The sequence below is a fragment of the Megalobrama amblycephala genome, linkage group LG10 (assembly GCF_018812025.1).
Source record: "Megalobrama amblycephala isolate DHTTF-2021 linkage group LG10, ASM1881202v1, whole genome shotgun sequence".
Taxonomy (NCBI): domain Eukaryota; kingdom Metazoa; phylum Chordata; class Actinopteri; order Cypriniformes; family Xenocyprididae; genus Megalobrama; species Megalobrama amblycephala.
The window spans coordinates 38,365,067-38,383,794 of NC_063053.1; the positions used below are offsets into that span (position 1 = coordinate 38,365,067).

At 36.3% G+C, this 18,728-nt stretch overlaps 1 protein-coding gene across 1 annotated transcript in view; it reads left to right on the forward strand.

The window, feature by feature from the left end:
* Positions 1-18,728, forward strand: part of LOC125277589 (DNA-dependent protein kinase catalytic subunit-like) — a 62,879-nt gene that overhangs the window by 2,666 nt on the left and 41,485 nt on the right. The window contains 28 exon segments of the mRNA XM_048206075.1: positions 547-623; positions 737-841; positions 976-1,050; positions 1,630-1,738; positions 2,985-3,097; positions 3,170-3,269; positions 3,353-3,408; positions 3,526-3,553; positions 3,651-3,808; positions 3,989-4,135; positions 5,368-5,532; positions 7,613-7,781; positions 7,868-7,917; positions 8,046-8,177; positions 8,370-8,519; positions 8,819-8,931; positions 9,051-9,210; positions 9,293-9,385; positions 9,539-9,658; positions 12,253-12,403; positions 13,782-13,888; positions 14,080-14,170; positions 14,295-14,458; positions 14,534-14,683; positions 16,976-17,083; positions 17,165-17,391; positions 17,508-17,602; positions 17,682-17,781. Coding sequence (XP_048062032.1) covers positions 547-623; positions 737-841; positions 976-1,050; positions 1,630-1,738; positions 2,985-3,097; positions 3,170-3,269; positions 3,353-3,408; positions 3,526-3,553; positions 3,651-3,808; positions 3,989-4,135; positions 5,368-5,532; positions 7,613-7,781; positions 7,868-7,917; positions 8,046-8,177; positions 8,370-8,519; positions 8,819-8,931; positions 9,051-9,210; positions 9,293-9,385; positions 9,539-9,658; positions 12,253-12,403; positions 13,782-13,888; positions 14,080-14,170; positions 14,295-14,458; positions 14,534-14,683; positions 16,976-17,083; positions 17,165-17,391; positions 17,508-17,602; positions 17,682-17,781 — 3,313 coding nt within the window.

An 18,728-nucleotide genomic window follows, 5' to 3' on the forward strand; every position in this document is an offset into this window, starting at 1 on the left:
GTGAGGACGAGAGAGGACCAGGACATTTAAAATCCTTTTGTTCATGAATGTGCGGCAGTCGGTTTACTTTCGTTTTATTTATTTTGTCAATAAAGACTTACATTTACAGTTCGCTGGTTCCCCCTTCTTCCCTAACCCTGAACTTTGTTACATTTATATTTAAATGCATTTTAAACAACACATTAGAATAAAACAATGGGGAAAATTATACCACTTAGTTTTGTTGAGGAGAAGAAAAGCCAAGCGAGCTGCATAGGTGTGACCTGTTTTTAGCGCCATTAATTATGGGATATGAGTCATGACTGTTTGATTCATTGTTTCAAATGAATATACGCACAAGTCTTTAGGGATTTCTTAGACTTGTCGCCTAGTGGGTTACAAAACTTCAGTTTAAATGACTGTGAAGCACATTCTGGGAATGAGAGTCACCGGTTTGGTCATCAAACACCTAGTGGTTCAAGGCTAACCCAGATGACCAAGCCTGCCTTTTTAATCATCCTGATGACAATTAATCTTGCAAAATGTTCTAATGCATTTCACTTTCAGTTTTACAGACATCTTTGCTTTTTGCAAAAGAAGAGGGATTGCTTAGCTTTCTCCGAAAGTCTCTCTCTAATGAAAAGGTAAGAGGTGTTTACCAAATTCTGATAATGATATATGTATTATCAGGATAGAAGTTTTACCATATTTAATTCTTACATTATTATAAAGATATTGATCATATGTTTGTCTACAGCTGCAGGATACAAGAGTGAAGATTCTCAAATTTTTAGCGGAATTTCTACAGATAATGTCAGTCGCTGTTCGAGGATGGGAGAAGAACTACGCTGTTGACCTTAAGGTACCTTCAACCAGCAGTCTCTTTCTGGTTTTTGCATCACATTTTAATGTGTATTTTAAAGGTTGACTAATTATATATGTCACCGCTTCATTTTGGCACATCTGAGTATTTTTTTCCTCTCTCTGCATGGATAGGACATTTGTATGGTTGTCTACACAAGGGACAAAGCTGCAGTGTGTCGAAACCCTGCTTTATGTCTCCTAATCAAAGTGAGTTCTTGGACACACTGTTGACCTAGTGTATGCAGACATGGAAACTTGCACTTACTGTCATTTAAAATTACTTGAGACTGACTTGAGATCTGCAAGGAGAATTTTATTTCTTTAAAAATCACAATACAAGGGAGTGTTACATTCCAGCTCAAGGAAGTTACAAAAGAATGGGATCAGAGTCCAAAAATATATTAAACAATTTTTTTTTATTTAAGTCTAAGGGTTTAAATTATAAAGATAATAAATGAACAACAGTAAATAGGGAAACAATTAACAGAAACACAAGGTGAAGGTCCAGCTCTGGAGCACAACTGCAGGATAAAGATAAAGCTCCTCCTCCAACAAAGGACAGACATCTTAAATAGAGTCCTGAATATAAGACAGGTGTGGATCCTTATCTGGTAACCTATAATAAAAGAATGAAAAAAATATAATAGAAAAAAATACTAAGCCATAACAGGAGCCTCTCACTTTTTGACTATGACTTGGAGTCAGAGAATTGTGAACATGTCTGTGCTAGTGACATTTTTTGATATTTTCAGGCAAACTGTTGACGCATTTCAAAAATCTCTCTAGATACTGTATCTCACGAAAGACTCCAGCATCACCCAGGATCTCAAAGTTGGGGATATGTTCAACAAATTTTACAGAGAGTTGTGTCAGAAGAATAAGATATCTGATGGAGGCAAGTGAAGATATCATAAAAACATTAAAGGGATAGTTCACCCAAAAATGAAAATGTGATGTTTATCTGCTTACCCCCAGCGCATCCCAGATGTAGGTGACTTTGTTTCTTCAGTAGAACACAAATGATGATTTTTAACTCCAACCGTTGCCGTCTGTCAGTCGTATAATGCGTGTCAATGGGAACACTATCTATAAGAGTAAAAAAAACATGCACAGACAAATCCAAATTAAACCCTGATTAAACACATTGATGTCCTGAGACACGAAACGATCGGTTTGTGCGAGAAACTGAACAGTATTTATATCGTTTTTACCTCTAAAACACCACTATGTCCAACTGCGTTCAGCATCCGGTGCGTGAGGTGTGTATGCGACTGGCGTAGTTTAAACATGGAGCCTGTAGTACAACAGCTGAAGTAAACCACTAAAAAACATGGTTTTATTACATCAAAACTTCATTTTATTTTGTTATTTTTCATAAAGGCAGCTTTACAAATAAAAGGACACATACAAAGATCTTGTTCACATCCCTCAGTTGGATGTGGAAAAACCATAGGCACAGCTGATGGTTTAAGTCACGATCCTCTCCTGGGTATGTAAAATCATCAGGGGAAAATGATCGCTGCAGGCCCTCAACAACTTTATTACGTTAATGTGTGTGTTGATATCCAGCCGAAGAGTGATAACTTCAGGCGAGCAGGCTTAGAAGCTTGCATAAACTACGCCAGTCGCATACACAACTCACGCACCGGATGCCGTGCGCGAGCTCAAAGCAGTTGGACATCGTGGTGTTTTAGAGGTAAAAAATGATATAAATACTGTTCGGTTTCTCACACAAACTGATCGTTTCGTGTCTCAGGACATCAATGTGTCGTCACAAGTTTAATTTGGATTTGTCTATGCATGTTTTTTTTACTCTTATAGACGGAGTTCCCATTGACACGCATTATACGACTGACAGACGGCAACGGTTGGAGTTAAAAATCATCATTTGTGTTCTACTGAAGAAACAAAGTCACCTACATCTGGGATGCGCTGGGGGTAAGCAGATAAACATCACATTCTCATTTTTGGGTGAACTATCCCTTTAAACATACATTTGATAATGTAGCCAAAATATGTTGCCATTGCCAATAGTTTTTTAACAAGACTGATTATGATATATATTTTTAATTGCATGTCAGAATACAAACAAATATGTTACAACATGTGCATTATTGAAACATCAAATTGACTACCAACAGTGCTGGGTTCCATTTATGAACTTCTTGGAGTGCTGGGTGAAGTGCACCCCAGTGAGATGGTCAACAACTCTGAAAAACTCTACAAGGCCTACCTGGGTGAACTGAAAGGACAGGTAAAGGCGTCCCATCCGCATATGGATATGTGTATGTATATAATTGCTAAGTGCTAAATCAGTGGTTTTCAGATGACATCTACTACAAAGGAGCCAAAACTTCATGTTGTTGCTGGATGCCTGAAAGGAATCACCGCTCTTATGGAGAACTTCACCAAATCAGTGGAAGACGGTGGGTGTGTGTTTGTGTAAATATTGTCCTGCACTGGTCTTGACCTAATTACATAAATATGCTCACTCTTTGGCTTTAAACAGACCCGGTTATGTCAAAAGAAATCTTTGATTATACGCTAAAGGCGATTTGTCTACAGGTAGGAATAATTAAGTGTTACATTATTTTACCCTTTTGTGTAGTACATGTGCAGCTCAGTTACATTTTCCATTAAGAGATCCCAGTAAATGCACTTCTTTATTCCTTATGTCTCTAGACTGATAAGCGATATGCAGTCATCTGTGGTGAGTGGAATTATATACAGTATATCAACATGCATTTTCATACTGTACTGCCAATGCTGATCTCATTCCTTGTATGTTTGTTTTTTACTCTTGACAGCCGGTCTCAAACTGTTTGCTAAGCACTCAAGCCAGTTTGGCAACTGTCTCATGGATCATTACATGTCTATCTTTGATGTCATGTTCAAACTTTGTGGACATATACATAAAGAACTGAAAAAGAGTAGTTACAAAGCACTAGTGTCTTTCCTAAAACAGGTATTTACTATTTATTGATTTATTTGATTATTCAATGTATAAATAGTTTCATAATAGTTTTTTTTTGTTTTTTGTTTTTTTTAATAGTATTTTTTGTTTTGTTTTTCATAATAGTTTTTTATTTGTTGAGAGATGTTCAACTTGGTTATGATGACCATGATCTTTTCAATCTCTGTAAAGGTGGCCACTCTTGTGGCAGAGAACATTGAACTGCACAAAAGCAAGCTGAAGTTCTTCATGCAGAAGTTCTATGATATCATGAGGAACATGAAATCCACTAATAAAGAACTGTCCATTGCTATCAGAGGATATGGCCTGTTTGCGGCGGTTGGTATCTGAACATTTTATTAGAATATTAAGAATAGCCTAATATTAAGAAAAGTTTCTCAGCAAGTCTGTTTTTTTTATATATATATATATATATATATATATATAAAAAAAAAATATATATATATATATATATATATATATATATATATATATATATATATATATATATATATATATATATATATATATATATATATATATACTATATACAGTACAGTACAGTACAGTCCAAAAGTTTGGAACCACTAAGATTTTTAATGTTTTTAAAAGAAGTTTCGTCTGCTCACCAAGACTACATTTATTTAATTAAAAATACAGTAAAAACAGTAATATTGTGAAATATTATTACAATTTAAAATAACTGTTTTCTATTTGAATATATTTGACAAAGTAATTTATTCCTGTGATCAAAGCAGAATTTTCAGCATCGTTACTCCAGTCTTCAGTGTCACATGATCCTTCAGAAATCATTCTAATATGCTGATCTGCTGCTCAAGAAACATTTAATGTGTACAATTGTACAAAATATTTGTGTACAATATTTTTTTTCAGGATTATTTGATGAATAGAAAGTTCAAAAGAACAGTGTTTATCTGAAATCTAATCTTTTGTAACATTATAAATGTCTTTACTGCCACTTTTGATTGATTTAATGCATCCTTGCTGAATAAAAGTATTCATTTCTTTAATTTCTTTTCAAAAAAATAAAAATAAAAATTCTTACTGACCCCAAACTTTTGAACGGTAGTGTATAATGCTACAGAAGCTTTGTATTTCAGATAAATGCTGTTCTTTTGTATATCAGAATGATTTCTGAAGGATCATGTGACACTGAAGACTGGAGTAATGATGCTGAAAATTCAGCTTTGATCACAGGAATAAATTACTTTGTCAAATATATTTAAATAGTACACAGTTATTTTAAATTGTAATAATATTTCACAATATTACTGTTTTTACTGTATTTTTAATTAAATAAATGTAGCCTTGGTGAGCAGACGAAACTTCTTTTAAAAACATTAAAAATCTTAGTGGTTCCAAACTTTTGGACTGTACTGTGTATATATATAATATATATATATATATATATATTCAGCAAAATATATGTTTTGTTTTGCTAATTCTGTTTGATCTAATTATTTTTAATTTTGCACTAATGTAATTGTTTCTATTTCAGGCTAAAATGGATGAAAATTCTCTGACTGTGTTCTGTGTTTGTTTGCCTTTAGCCGTGGAAGGTGGTGTCCCCTCAGGATGTAGATCTGATGTATACAGAGCTCGTTCAGCAGTGCAAGCAGATGTACCTGACTAAATCTGTCCAGGATGATGACAATGTCTACCAGCTGCCAAGCTTCCTCGACTCCATAGCTAGTGTTCTGATACACCTTGACCAGGTAAGATACATCTCCTTTACTGTGAGCTGTGAATCGCATTGTAGATGATTATATCTAGCATTGCTTTAACTAATCCATATTCAATATTTAGGTTAATTTTTAGTCCTCTACTCAAAGTGTGCACTGCATCAATTTAGGATCACAAAATTACTTTAAAGTGTCTCATGTCATTGAGTCAAATGTACATATGCATTTTTTAATATTTGTCACCAAATACGCTGCTTGTGTGGGGCGGTGCCCCACCAAAATATTCACCAAAACATAGACCTCTATATACAGAATCAATAATAAATTGTAAATGTATTCAGCGTTCTGCAATAAATATTTTTCAGATTTTATAGACTACTTTAAGTCCTAAAGTGAGCAGGATATATATCAGAATTTAGCGCATGGCTTCGGCAGGCATGTATAATGATACTAAGTGGGGCTGCGGGTGCCTGAGCCCTAGAGCTTTCCTAATGTAAATCTGTGATGAAAAATGGAACTGCAACATGATCTAACTGTGAGCCAATGGGGCAGATTTCAGACTGCTCCACTTATTTTCATGTTATCTTATGTAAACCTCGCGCCGATATCACGATATCAATCCGCTTCAGCTATGTGTCTGTGTCTGCATCAGGTCAGTAACTAGTTGGCATGTCTGTTCTTCCTATGTGGAGTAGAATATTAAATTATGAAAGTATAAATCCTTTAGTTTAACGGTGCTCATGGGGATAACCTATATATAGTTCTTTTGAATTTGTTTTATGTTTGTTCTGAGAAGAGACATGACTTTCTTTTCCTCATCAGAACTCCTCGTTATATATTAAAACAGCATTCGGTGGCAATAAATACAACATGAAGGCAATTCGGTTACACTTTATTTTACGGTGTCATTGTTACAATGTAATTATATATTTAAGTACTCAGTAATATTAATTAACAACATGTACTTACTATAGGGTTAAGGTAGGATAAAGGTTTGGTTGAGGGTTATTTGCATGTAATTATGCATAATTACTATGGTAAGTACATGTAACATATGTAACAAGGACACTGTAAAATAAAGTGTTACCGGCAGTTCTAAGATAGATAGCATTCTATGGGTGTGTGTTGAGTGTACTTAAAAGCCTGTCAATTAGAGCGCCACCCTCAGGGTAAATAAAGCAAGGACACCAGACATCTGCCAAAAGTGTTCTGCATGTATTCAGTGATTAGAATATTGTTGTGTACTTCTGTGCATATTGGCCAGTAGGTGGCGGTAGAGGTTTGTGTTACATGTATGTTGAGAATAAAAGAGTGAGTCAAAAGCGTTTCACCTGCTGCTGCATACGCTTTACTATGGAGTACTGCACATGACGTGCAAGAAAAGATATGTAATCATGTGTACAATTTAGCCTACTATTTTTTTGCATGTCATGTCCAGGGCTCCGTACTTAACTGTTATGCTACTTAATTTGGTTAAATAAAGTATTCTTTATTTTTAAATGCCTCCTCATTGCTTCTTACCAAGGATATGACAAATATAAAGCTTCAGAATGTTTATCATAAACTAAGGTATTGTTAAATCTAAGATAGCTAAAAACAGGGCTGAACAAAATATAATTTAGTTTGTCTGTTTACTAGCACGAAGATTAATATTGTTAAACTGGAAACAGAAAGCTGCCCCCACATATATAAATCTGACGAGGGATATACTGAAACATTTGGAGCTAGAGAAAATCAGATTCTCCTTAAATAAAGAGGAAAAATTTTCTGAGATTTGGCAACCTTTTATAAATTACTTTGGTGATATTGGTTCTACAGGAAGTGGCTGAATTGATCCATTGAGATAAATGGTTAATTGAGCTAAGAAGAGGATTGAATTCATACTTGAGGTGTTTATTGGACTAATGCCCCCCACTTTTGTTTTATACATATAGTCTACTGTCGTTTTCTCCTTGTATTTTCTTTGTTTGTTTTTTTTTACTGGTGTGTAATTATATTATATTTTATATATATATATATATATATATATATATATATATATCATAAACTAGCACTAAGACCCAGAATCTGCCCTCAACCAACAGATTGTTGTAATTTCTATAACTGGTTGCAGATCCCTGAAATGTACACGCCCGTGCTAGAGCGCCTCCTTGTGGTTCAGATGGACAGCTTCCCTCAGTACAGCCAGAGAATGCAGTCTGACACCTGCCGCTCCATCATCAAGGTGTTTGTTGCCATGGCAGTTCGAGGTCCAGTCCTCTGGAGTTTCACTAGTTCTGTGGGTAAGGATGAACTGGAGGTTAGCTCACCTGATCTGATTCTAGGTTAGTTTTACCAACACTCACACTCTTCATTTCTTCAACAACAGTTCACCAAGGCCTGATCAGAGTGTGCTCAATGGCGGTTCTTCAGTCAGAAGTAAGTGCTTTTGCTAAAAGTGCTGATCTTTTGCTCTTTTTTTTTTTTTTTTTTTTGCTTAAACTGTAAGTATCATGATATCTAAATGTTTAAGAGCTTGATTTTGTATATATTTATCCACTCATCAGGAGAGGATCATTCCTTCAGGTGGTTCTCAAGCTGATGAGGATTCGACCCTGGTGCACTTGAAATCGAAAGTTCCTTCCTCTAAGGACTACCTTGACCTCTTTAAGGGGCTTCTGGACTGTGAAAACTTTAAAGTACGAAATTAGATGTTTATTTGTAGTTTATTTTAATTATCTAGTTAAGGTAATAGTTTAAATTGTTACTATACTAATAATATATTATTTGGTTTGAATGTGACCGTTTAATCATAAAAGTTGTTGCATGTGTACTTAATTAGTTTAAACTAATGTCTAATGTCTAACTAATCTAATTTGCTGTGATTTTAGGACACAGGATTCACAGCTGGAGCTCCGGCTGCCGAGAACTACAACCTGAGAGACATAAACCGACACTTATACGACGCACTGGTGCAGTCGGTCATGAAGATTGTGGAGAAACTTGATCTTTCAGTGCAGAAAGTCACTGCAGCAGATGAGGTACTGTTGCAGTGCTGCACCTTGAATGGATAGTAAAAATGTGGGTGGTTAAAGAAACAGAGCAGAAAAAAATGTATTTTTAATATGTTCTGCACAGGAATTCGAAATGGATGATATAAATAATCAGAAACCTTGGAAGTAATTTACGATCCCCTAATTCTTCCTCACTAAATGCTGCTCTCAGTATTTCTGAAGATTTGCATACAGCATCAGACTGAGAAAAATTGCTTTGCTTTGACAGCAGAAAAAATGTTGGAAAATTGTGGCCAGTTTTGTGAAGTATTTCTTCTTTTTCTCAGACACAGAGTGTTGCAAGTGCTGGATTTATGCCTTCATCTGATCCCACAGCAAACCTGATGCCCAACAAACACAAAGACTTCATTGCCTTCATCAACTTGGTTGACTTTTGCAGGTGTTAAAACTTTTTTTCCCATTGGTATTATCAGAAATCAATCAAAGAGACAAACTATTTGTTTTGTGCTCTTATTGTATGAGAATGCCTGTGTAAGATTATTGTTATCCTCTCTATAGTGACTTATTGCCTTCAATAAATCCTGAGTATTTTGCCCAGTGGATGCACCCCCTGTGTCACAAGCTCATTCTGCAATCAATACATTTCCCTCTGGTCAGCGGGTTTTATAAGCTCCTCTCCCTCTCTATGAGCATTGCCAAGAAAATCCACTATTTTCAGGTAATACACATTCTCCATCACATTAACTCCTGAATTTAATGTGTTGATGAACATTGACAAAACCAGTATCTCTTGTTTATAGGACCCAAAACAAGGGCCTAAAAGTGTTGGTGTTGGTGCTGGCTCCACAGTGGAGAATGCCTGTTTTTCTCTCCTTGCAAAGTTTGGAAAGGAGGTGCCATTTAAACCACTTTTTGTCACTTTATTTCTGTATTAGAAAGCTTGAACATTTTACATTTCATTCATCAAAGAATTTTGTTTCTGTTCACATTGTTGTATATGATGAATGTGATGATTTGAGCGGGAAAAGTTTTTGTTATTTCCTCAGGTTTGTGTACGTTTGAAACAATATAAAGACGAGCTCCTGGCTGCCTGTCTGATGTTCATCCTCTCTCTTCATCCTGACATGGTTGCTCTGGATATCAAGGCATATATTCCAGCTCTGCAGGTTAGGAAATGGGGGCAGATGGGATTATGTTGTGATTATCAACAGTATTTTTTTTATTAAAGGGGTCATGAACTGCATTGTTTTATGTTTACTGGGGTGCACTTATAATGTTAGTATGATTTTTACATCAAAAATCATCATAATTTATAAATACAAGGCATTTTTCCTACCCTGATTTTAGCCCTTTTATTTGAAAGCTCTGTTTTAAGGGGTGTGAGACTTCTGTGTAAACGCCCACTGCTGTGATTGGCTGACATCTTTATATATGAAATAGACAAGTATTACTCTCGAGAAAACTTTTAGCCTGTTTTTACTATTATAGCTCTTAATGTTAATTAATTGTGAAAACAGTGCAAATGCATTGTAACTAAGAGAGGGAGCGTTTGATTGATTGATTTACTGACACACAGACAAAGATCATGTGACTGTACATGAATCATTAATATCAGATCAGGCATTAGAATGAACACAGTTACTGACATGTTGTTGCATTACTGTCGAGTCCATATCGTAAAACTTTGCACTGAAATGCGATTGATTTACAAAAGAATCCACAGTGATATGAACCGAATACAAATAAATAAAGCTCAACTGAGACATTCACATTGTTGAAAATTAAATAATCATATTCCTGCATTAGGATCCTCTGAAAGGTAATGTTATTTCAGTCCTGTATCGCTCTTCTCTCCTCCTCATCTCACTTAAGGCGAGCATACACTGTGCGATATCTGTGCGATTTCAGCAAGGTTACCAACTCACACTGTACGAGTAGATCACGTGCGATGTAAAGCCAAAACGCACGATTTATGTGCTCACACTATGCGGTCCGATGGTCGAGACGTGACTTGACTGCTCACACTATGCGTTTGAAAATATGCACGATTGACAATAGCCTATGTTTCCGGAGATATCGTCAAAAGCATCAGCTATGGATATCAAGAGGATTAAGCATTTCCAATTCATATATTAAATAATAATAATAATAATAATTAGCCTATTATTATTATTATTATTATTAGTAGTAGTAGTAGTAGTAGTAGTAGTATAGGGTAGGCCTAATTATTATTAAATTGATACTACAATTAATTTGGCCTGCAATATTTCATAGCGCATCACCGCATAACTGACGCGCTGCGAGGATAATAAAAGATTTGATTAGCTTATAATAATTACTCACTGAAAATTATTTAAAAAGACATTTAGGCCTATACAATGAATTAAAGCATATAATTAAAATTATTAACAGTAGCCTATGTGTCCGAAGACTGCAATAATCAGTCAATGAAAAGCAGCTTCACTTCAAAAACAACTTGTTTAATATGAAATAGCCTACTTCTCTTCTCATTTTTTCACCCACTACATACAGTTTATGGGCCACAAGAGAAATATTAAGAAAATAAATTAAGATAGCCTACCGTTATCAGGTTGAAGTAGGATTTATCTCTCGTTGTCTCTGAGAGAATATGCACCGAAAGCTCTTCGGTTTTACTTTTATTTTTTATTTTTGTAAAGGCTGGTGAATAGGCTAATTGACAGGGGATTGAGACGTCTTCATCGGCATAACTCTCGCGCAAAGTTTGCACATTGCTTGTGTAATATAAAGTAGACACTGATCGCCTTCCTGGTTTAAAATTGAAAAATTATTGCGACGTGACATTTTTCTTTATAACCAATTGCCAAATGATGGACAACAGTTCACATTTCCGCATTTAATAAAATTAAGTAAATATTAAATAGCCTACATGAGTAAATAGAAAGTGAAAAGCGAAATGTAAATTAATGATCAAGTAAATTAATACAAGAGGCACCGGCTATGTACACCCAGGTGGCTTGAAAGACGTGGGTTTGTCGATCATGCAACACAAACTGGAGGTAAGCGACATTTTGTTAAATTGCAGCTAGTTTGATAGCTACAGAACTTAAAGATCTCCCTCTTTTCGTTTTCTTTCTTGCTGCATTAAAGATTGGTTTAATTTCTTTTTTAGTTTAGGCAAGTCGGTTCGTAGCTCTGCTTCAACTGTGCGATATCCTCACGAGGGGCGACCAAATTTCTGACATGCCAGAACTTCATCCGACCATGCGATTGCCAGTCGGGAGAGGTTTATCGCCACTCGTTTCCCCGTGTACACTGCACGATCACTGCACGACAAACGACACACGATAAAGCTGAAAATCGGCCCGACTCAAAAAAGAGTCACACGAGTCAGAATTCGGCTCAAAATCGGATGAAAATCGCACAGTGTATGCCTGCCTTAACACGCCAGTGGGCGGGGCTAATGATGCAATGATGAAGTAGGCGTTGATTTCTTCTGTGGAGGCGGAGTTTCACCCATCTGTGACATAGACGGACACATCCCAGGATCAGTCGTTCGCTGGGTCTGGTGTCAATAAAAGCTTTTATTGGACTAACAAGGAAGTTTTTACAGTTCTGAAACTTAAAGGATATTCTTATAGTAAGATGACCTCTCAAGGAAAAGTTGATTTTTCGATTTATGACCCCTTTAACAGTAAATAGAAATAACATAAAGTTAATTGAAGCATGATATTAATGGAATTGATGGAATGATAATCTGTTTTCACTCTTTTTGTTGAAGGCTGCTCTGCGGCTGGGATTGGGTCATGCTCCTCTAGCCACAGCAGCACTGGACGCTCTGGAGTCCTGGTCTTCTCTGATCCCTGCTGCCGTCATGCAGCCGCACTACACAGACATACTGCCGCAATTAGACAGCTATCTCAAAACAACCAGTAACTCTTTTCGGTTATTTGTAACCTCATCATTTATGTCCATCATTTACTGTCAAAGAAATGGTCACTGGTTACTATTCTTTCTACATACAGTGGGGATCGAAAGTTTGGGAACCCCTTTCAGAATCTGTGAAAATGTGAACATTTTTAACAAAATAAGAGAGATCATACAAAATGCATGTTATTTTTTGTTTAGTACTGTCCTGAGTAAGATATTTTACATAAAAGATGTTTACATATAATTTACAAGACAAAAAAATAGCTGAATTGATTAAAATAACCCCATTCATAAGTATGTGAACCATTGATTCTCAATACTGTGTGTGGTCACCTGATGATCCACGACTGTTTGTGTGTTTTGTGATGGTTGTTCATGAGTCTCTTGTTTGTCCTGAGCAGTTAAACAGTTAAACAGTTGTCCTCCAGATTCTTCAGTTTTCAAGCATTTTTTGCGTATTTGAACCCTTTCCAGCAGTGACTGAATGATTTTGAGATTCATCTTTTCACACTGAGGACAACTGAGGGACTCAAACTCAACTATTAAAAAAGGTTCAAACATTCACTGATGCTCCAGAAGGAAACACGATGCATTAAGAGTCGGGGGGTGAACACTTTTGAATTTGAAGATCAAGGTAAATTGTATTTAATTTGTCTTCTAGTAAACATGCAAGTATCTTCTGTTGCTTCCGAAGGGCAGTACTAAATGAAAAACAATGATATTTAAACAAAATAAGAAAAATTGTGACATCTTCATCCTGTTCAAAAGTTTTCACCCCCCGACTCTTAATTCATCGTGTTTCCTTCTGGAGCATCAGTGAATGTTTGAACCTTTTTTAATAGTTGAGTTTGAGTCCCTCAGTTGTCCTCAAGACGATGAATCTCAAAATCATTCAGTCACTGCTGGAAAGGGTTCAAATATGCAGAAGATGCTGGAAAACTGAAGAATCTGGAGGATCTGGAACTGTTTCTGAAGAACAGAGCTCAGTTTAACTGCTCAGGACAAACAAGAGACTCATGAACAACCATCACAAAACACACAAACAGCCGTGGATCATCAGGTGACCACACACAGTATTGAGAATCAATGGTTCACATACTTATGAATGGGGTTATTTTAATAAATTCAGCTATTTTTTTGTCTTATGTAAACATTTTTAATGTAAAATATCTCACTCAGGACAGTACTAAATAAAAAATGACATGCATTTTGTATGATCTCTCTTATTTTGTTAAAAATTCACATTTTCACAGATTCTGAAAGGGGTTCCCAAACTTTCGATCCCCACTGTATACTATTAAGATGTATAAGGGTCAGTGATTATTATCAAATTCTTTTAGTAGTTGATTTTGTTTTATTTGTTTTTAATCATTCAATTAGAAAAAGATGATGGCAATATGGAAGTGACATTTGTGTCAACGAGAAGTTCAAAAAGTTATGAAAAATCGATGTTGAGGCTCCTGAAGAAATCAAAGCACTCGTCTGTGGTAATTGGATTGATTTGCCTGCCATATTTCGAATTATTATTATTTTTTTTTTATTTTTTTTTTTCCCCTGTGTAATTGATTCTGTAGTTCTGAAATAATATAGTATATAATGGCATGCACAGGTATTTAAATAGCTTAGTTGTGGCGAGTGTTATTGAGCACAGTGTCCTGATGACTGTGGTGTCTGTTAGGGAGATGAGTCTCCGATGGCTGCTGTGAGACGCAGGGTGGTACATCTGCTTGGACATTTGGGAGGACAGCTCAACAAGAGCCTTGTCACAGGTTATTTTATTTCTGCTACTATTAAATAAATGAATTGTTTTGTTTTTTTTAAACAGGCAGTACTTGTTTATTTTGCTTGCTTGTTTTTAAGCTTTATATTTCATTTTCTCGTATCTAACCCCAGCTGTTTCTGCGGAGGACATGATGAAGCGTTTTGTTGCATGGGACTGTGAGAAGAGGCTGGGTTTTGCTGTGCCTTTTAAAGACTCAAAGCCTGTGATCTACCTGGACTCCTTCCTGCCAAGGGTCACAGAGCTCGCACTGTCCTCCAGTGACAGACAAACTAAAGTAATCATAGTTGATCATTTTATTTACTAACCCAACCAATTGAGGCTGAAAGTGATCATTCTGTCTGGTGTCTAGGTTGCAGCGTGTGAGCTTCTGCACAGTCTGGTCATATACATGGTGGGCAGAGGAACCCAGGTGACAGAAGACAAGTCTGCTCCTCCCATGTACAACCTACACAGAAAAGTCTTTCCTGTTCTTCTACGCCTGGCCTGTGACATTGACCAGGTCTTTTACCTTAAATATGATGAACAGAGTAAAAGTTTCATTTGACAGTCAGGTTTTCTAATGTAACATTGTTTTTGTCCTTCATCACACACTGTAAAGCAGTGGTACGGTACTCAACCTTTTTGGATCCAAGGCTCTCCATGTAGACCAAGATATTTACGGTTTATTTATATGTGTCAGTTTACACATTTTCACACCTGGATTTTTCAAATTTAAAGTTTAAGTTAATTATTTCCAGAAATTTTATTTAATTGTTAAAACATATATAAAATAATATTTAATGAATGAGTGATTTATTTTAAATAAATTCAAGTCATCTTTGCTGAGGCCCCCAACCCCCTGGTTATGAATTAATTTGTCATCAGTCTCTTTCACAGTCATGTGTAAGTTCCACCAGTGGCGCCTGCAGCTGTACGGCTGTACGCACTGTGCGTACCATGAGACGGCGCTAATTAATGCCGTTTTTATTTTTTACATCATTTTTAAATTGATTATTAAAATCTATCTGCGTAGCCTACACACATGACATATTAAGAAAGCAAGAGAAAATGAGAATAAATAAAGGTGTGCGTTTGTGTGTTGTAAAGTCAGACGTGTGTATGTGCGTCCATGGGTGGGCGTGGGGGATATGGGTGAAAAGAAATCTGATTGGCTAGTTTAGTTTCGTCGTTCTTTCCACACATGAAAAATGAAATGAAAAATGTAGTCTAAAACAGCTAAATTCGAATTAAACATTTGAACATTTAAACATTTAAACATCATTAATATGTACGCCCCCAATATTTGCATATGCCAGCCCATGTTCAAGGCATTAGACAAGGGCAGCCAGTATTAACGTCTGGATCTGTGCACAGCTGAATCATCAGACTAGGTAAGCAAGCAAGAACAACAGCGAAAAATGGCAGATGGAGCGATAATAACTGACATGATCCATGATATCATGATATTTTTAGTGATATTTGTAAATTGTCTTTCTAAATGTTTCGTTAGCATGTTGCTAATGTACTGTTAAATGTGGTTAAAGTTACCATCGTTTCTTACTGTATTCACAGAGACAAGAGCCGTCGCTATTTTCATTTTTAAACACTTGCAGTCTGTATAATTCATAAACACAACTTCATTCTTTATAAATCTCTCCAACAGTGTAGCATTAGCCGTTAGCCACGGAGCACAGCCTCAAACTCATTCAGAATCAAATGTAAACATCCAAATACTTACGCGATTAGACATGCTGCATGACGAACACTTTGTAAAGATCCATTTTGAGGGTTATATTAGCTGTGTGAACTTTTTTTATGTTGTTTAAGGCAAGCGCGAGCTCTTGGGGCGTGGAGCGCGAGATTTAAAAGGCCACACACCCTGAATCGGCTCATTTCTAATTATGCCCCAAAATAGGCAGATAAAAAATGAATAAAAAAAAATCTATGGGGTATTTTGAGCTGAAACTTCACAGACACATTCAGGGGACACCTTAGACTTATATTAAATCTTTAAAAAAAAAGTTCTAGGGCACCTTTAAATCTTTGAAGCTTTTCTCAATGTTTCGGGAAAGGATTCAAAGCACCAAGAGTGTCGAAAACAGTACCATCTTGTGGCAGGAAAAATTTACAGCAGCCATAAACTTGAATGCGCAATTCCGTTGTTTTATCCATTAAGCACAAATAAAAGCCTGACGACGCTAAATCTGTTTATTTCAATAATATAATTCACATCTTAAAGTTTGGCAATAGATGAAATGGATGAACAAAAACAATAATTATAATACTAATGCATACGGAGTTGTTTGAGGCAAGTAAATTGTGCTGTTATTTTATTGTAAATACTGTAAATTATATGACAACATATGATGATGTAGTATAAATTTAAAATGTTTAGTAAATGGACTTGAACTTCCATAGTGGTCTGGATTCAAACATTCTGACACCAGTGAAGTTTCACTTGACTGGAAAAAATGCAAGGATCGTTTCTCTGAAAACAATACGCACATTTCGGGACAAAGCTGCTCAGAGACAACGTAAAAAACAAAACAAAACAAAAAATTCACTAAGCATCAAGCACATCAGAGTGCAGTTACATGTATCAGATTTTCTAAGTGGGGAACATGAAAGGGACAGTCGACCACTTGATTTGTACAGCATTACATCGTTCCCACCAACTCACTGATTGATTTAATCGGGGTTTTTTTTTTGGGGGGGTGGGGGGGGGGGGGTAGTTCTGTGTGTACCCTAAGATAAAATCCTGCAGGCGCCCCTGAGTTCCACAAACATGAACTTACTTTGACTACTTCTTCAGGTGACGAAGCAGCTGTTTGAACCTCTGGTGATGCAGCTTATCCACTGGTTCACCAACAACAGAAAGTTTGAGAGCCAAGACACTGTGGCGGTGCTGGAGGCCATTTTGGTGAGTAAACTCCTTCAGTAGACACACTTTATTTTTATCAAAATTGAGGCAGCTGTCTGTAAACATGTTTGTACTGCACAGGATGGAATTGTGGATCCGTTAGACAGCACCCTCAGAGACTTCAGTGGCACCTGTATCCAGGAATTTGTCAAATGGTCCATTAAACAGACCACCCCCGAACAGCAGGAAAAGAGCCCAACCAACATAAAATCTCTCTTCAAACGTATCTCCAGCCTGGCTTTACACCCCAACGTCTTCAAGAGGCTTGGAGCTGCGCTTGCCTTTAACAGCATGTACAGGCAGTTCAGGTCAGTTTCATCAAAATATTCTATGCCATCTTGAGTGAATGTAAGAAATCTGTAGCGAACGAAAATGTTATTTATGAACATGCTTATCCAAATATTGTTTTTTTATTGTTTCTCAGAGAAGAGAGCTCTTTGGTGGAGCAGTTTGTTTTTGAGATGCTAGTGGTGTTTGTTGAGAGTTTGGCTCTGGCCCACTTTGATGAAAAGTCCCTGGGTAAGACACTAGACATGTTCAGTTCATCAAAACGTTCATCTTTCCTATTGTTATGGTCATTTTGTTATTGTCTACACAGGAACTGTCCAACAGTCTTGTAGTTCCCTGGATCATCTGAAGAGAATTATCAAACACAAGGCAGACTCACTCAATAAGAATTCCAAGAGACGCATACCCAGGTACATTCAAACTTGTAATTAGGGCTGTGTATTGCCAAGAATTGGCAATACGATACGTATCACGATACAGGGGTTACGGTACGATATATTGTGATATATTGCGATACTGTAAGAAAGGCGATATATTGCAATATTTCTTGTTTTTTTAGAAAAAGGATGTAATTTTAGAAAAAACGGTCATAAAGAACACACCACCATATGCATAAAACCTTACAAACAACTTTATTTTATTTAATCAATACAGTATCATTTGCATTTATATCACTAATCCCTATTTTGTGCAATCTAAGGGAAAATAGTAAAGTGACTACAGGATTCTTTATGTGTGTATGTTTTAAAGGTTCACATTATAGCAGTTTTTAATTTCTAAACTATTTAACAACTAGTGTATAGACCATTTCATGACTGAATGTCTGTTTGTGTTATATTTGATAATGTAAAGCTGCTTGCTTTAAAGCAGTCTAATGTATAAAGTGCTGAACAGAGCTGGTGCAAACATATCCACATCGCTATGATCAGATGCTTTCTTTATGCTGTCACTGCTGTCATTTTTATTGTGTGTTTATTTTGTTACTGAGAAGAAAACGTGCAGTACATATTACATATTCTATTGAATGCCAGATTCAATGCGTTTCCAGAGTTTTGGATTTAAACATGGCTTATTTTGCAAACAACTGACTCTTGTCGATCTCCTTAGTTGGTTCTTTATAAAATGAGCCAAAATGAGCCAAAATGAGTCCACGCTTCAGCTCTGTATGCCGCGGGAGCGGAATAATTCTATCGTCTTGTGAGCCGGGTTTGCTAATGCTAACGCTATTGATCCAGTTCTAACGCGTCTCCAGTTCTGTTTTTATACAGTATGTGGTTTAAGCCGAACACAAACCCACGAATATTTGATGTAAATAAATAATTAAATAAATATCGATACAGTGTTTTTGAGAATCGAT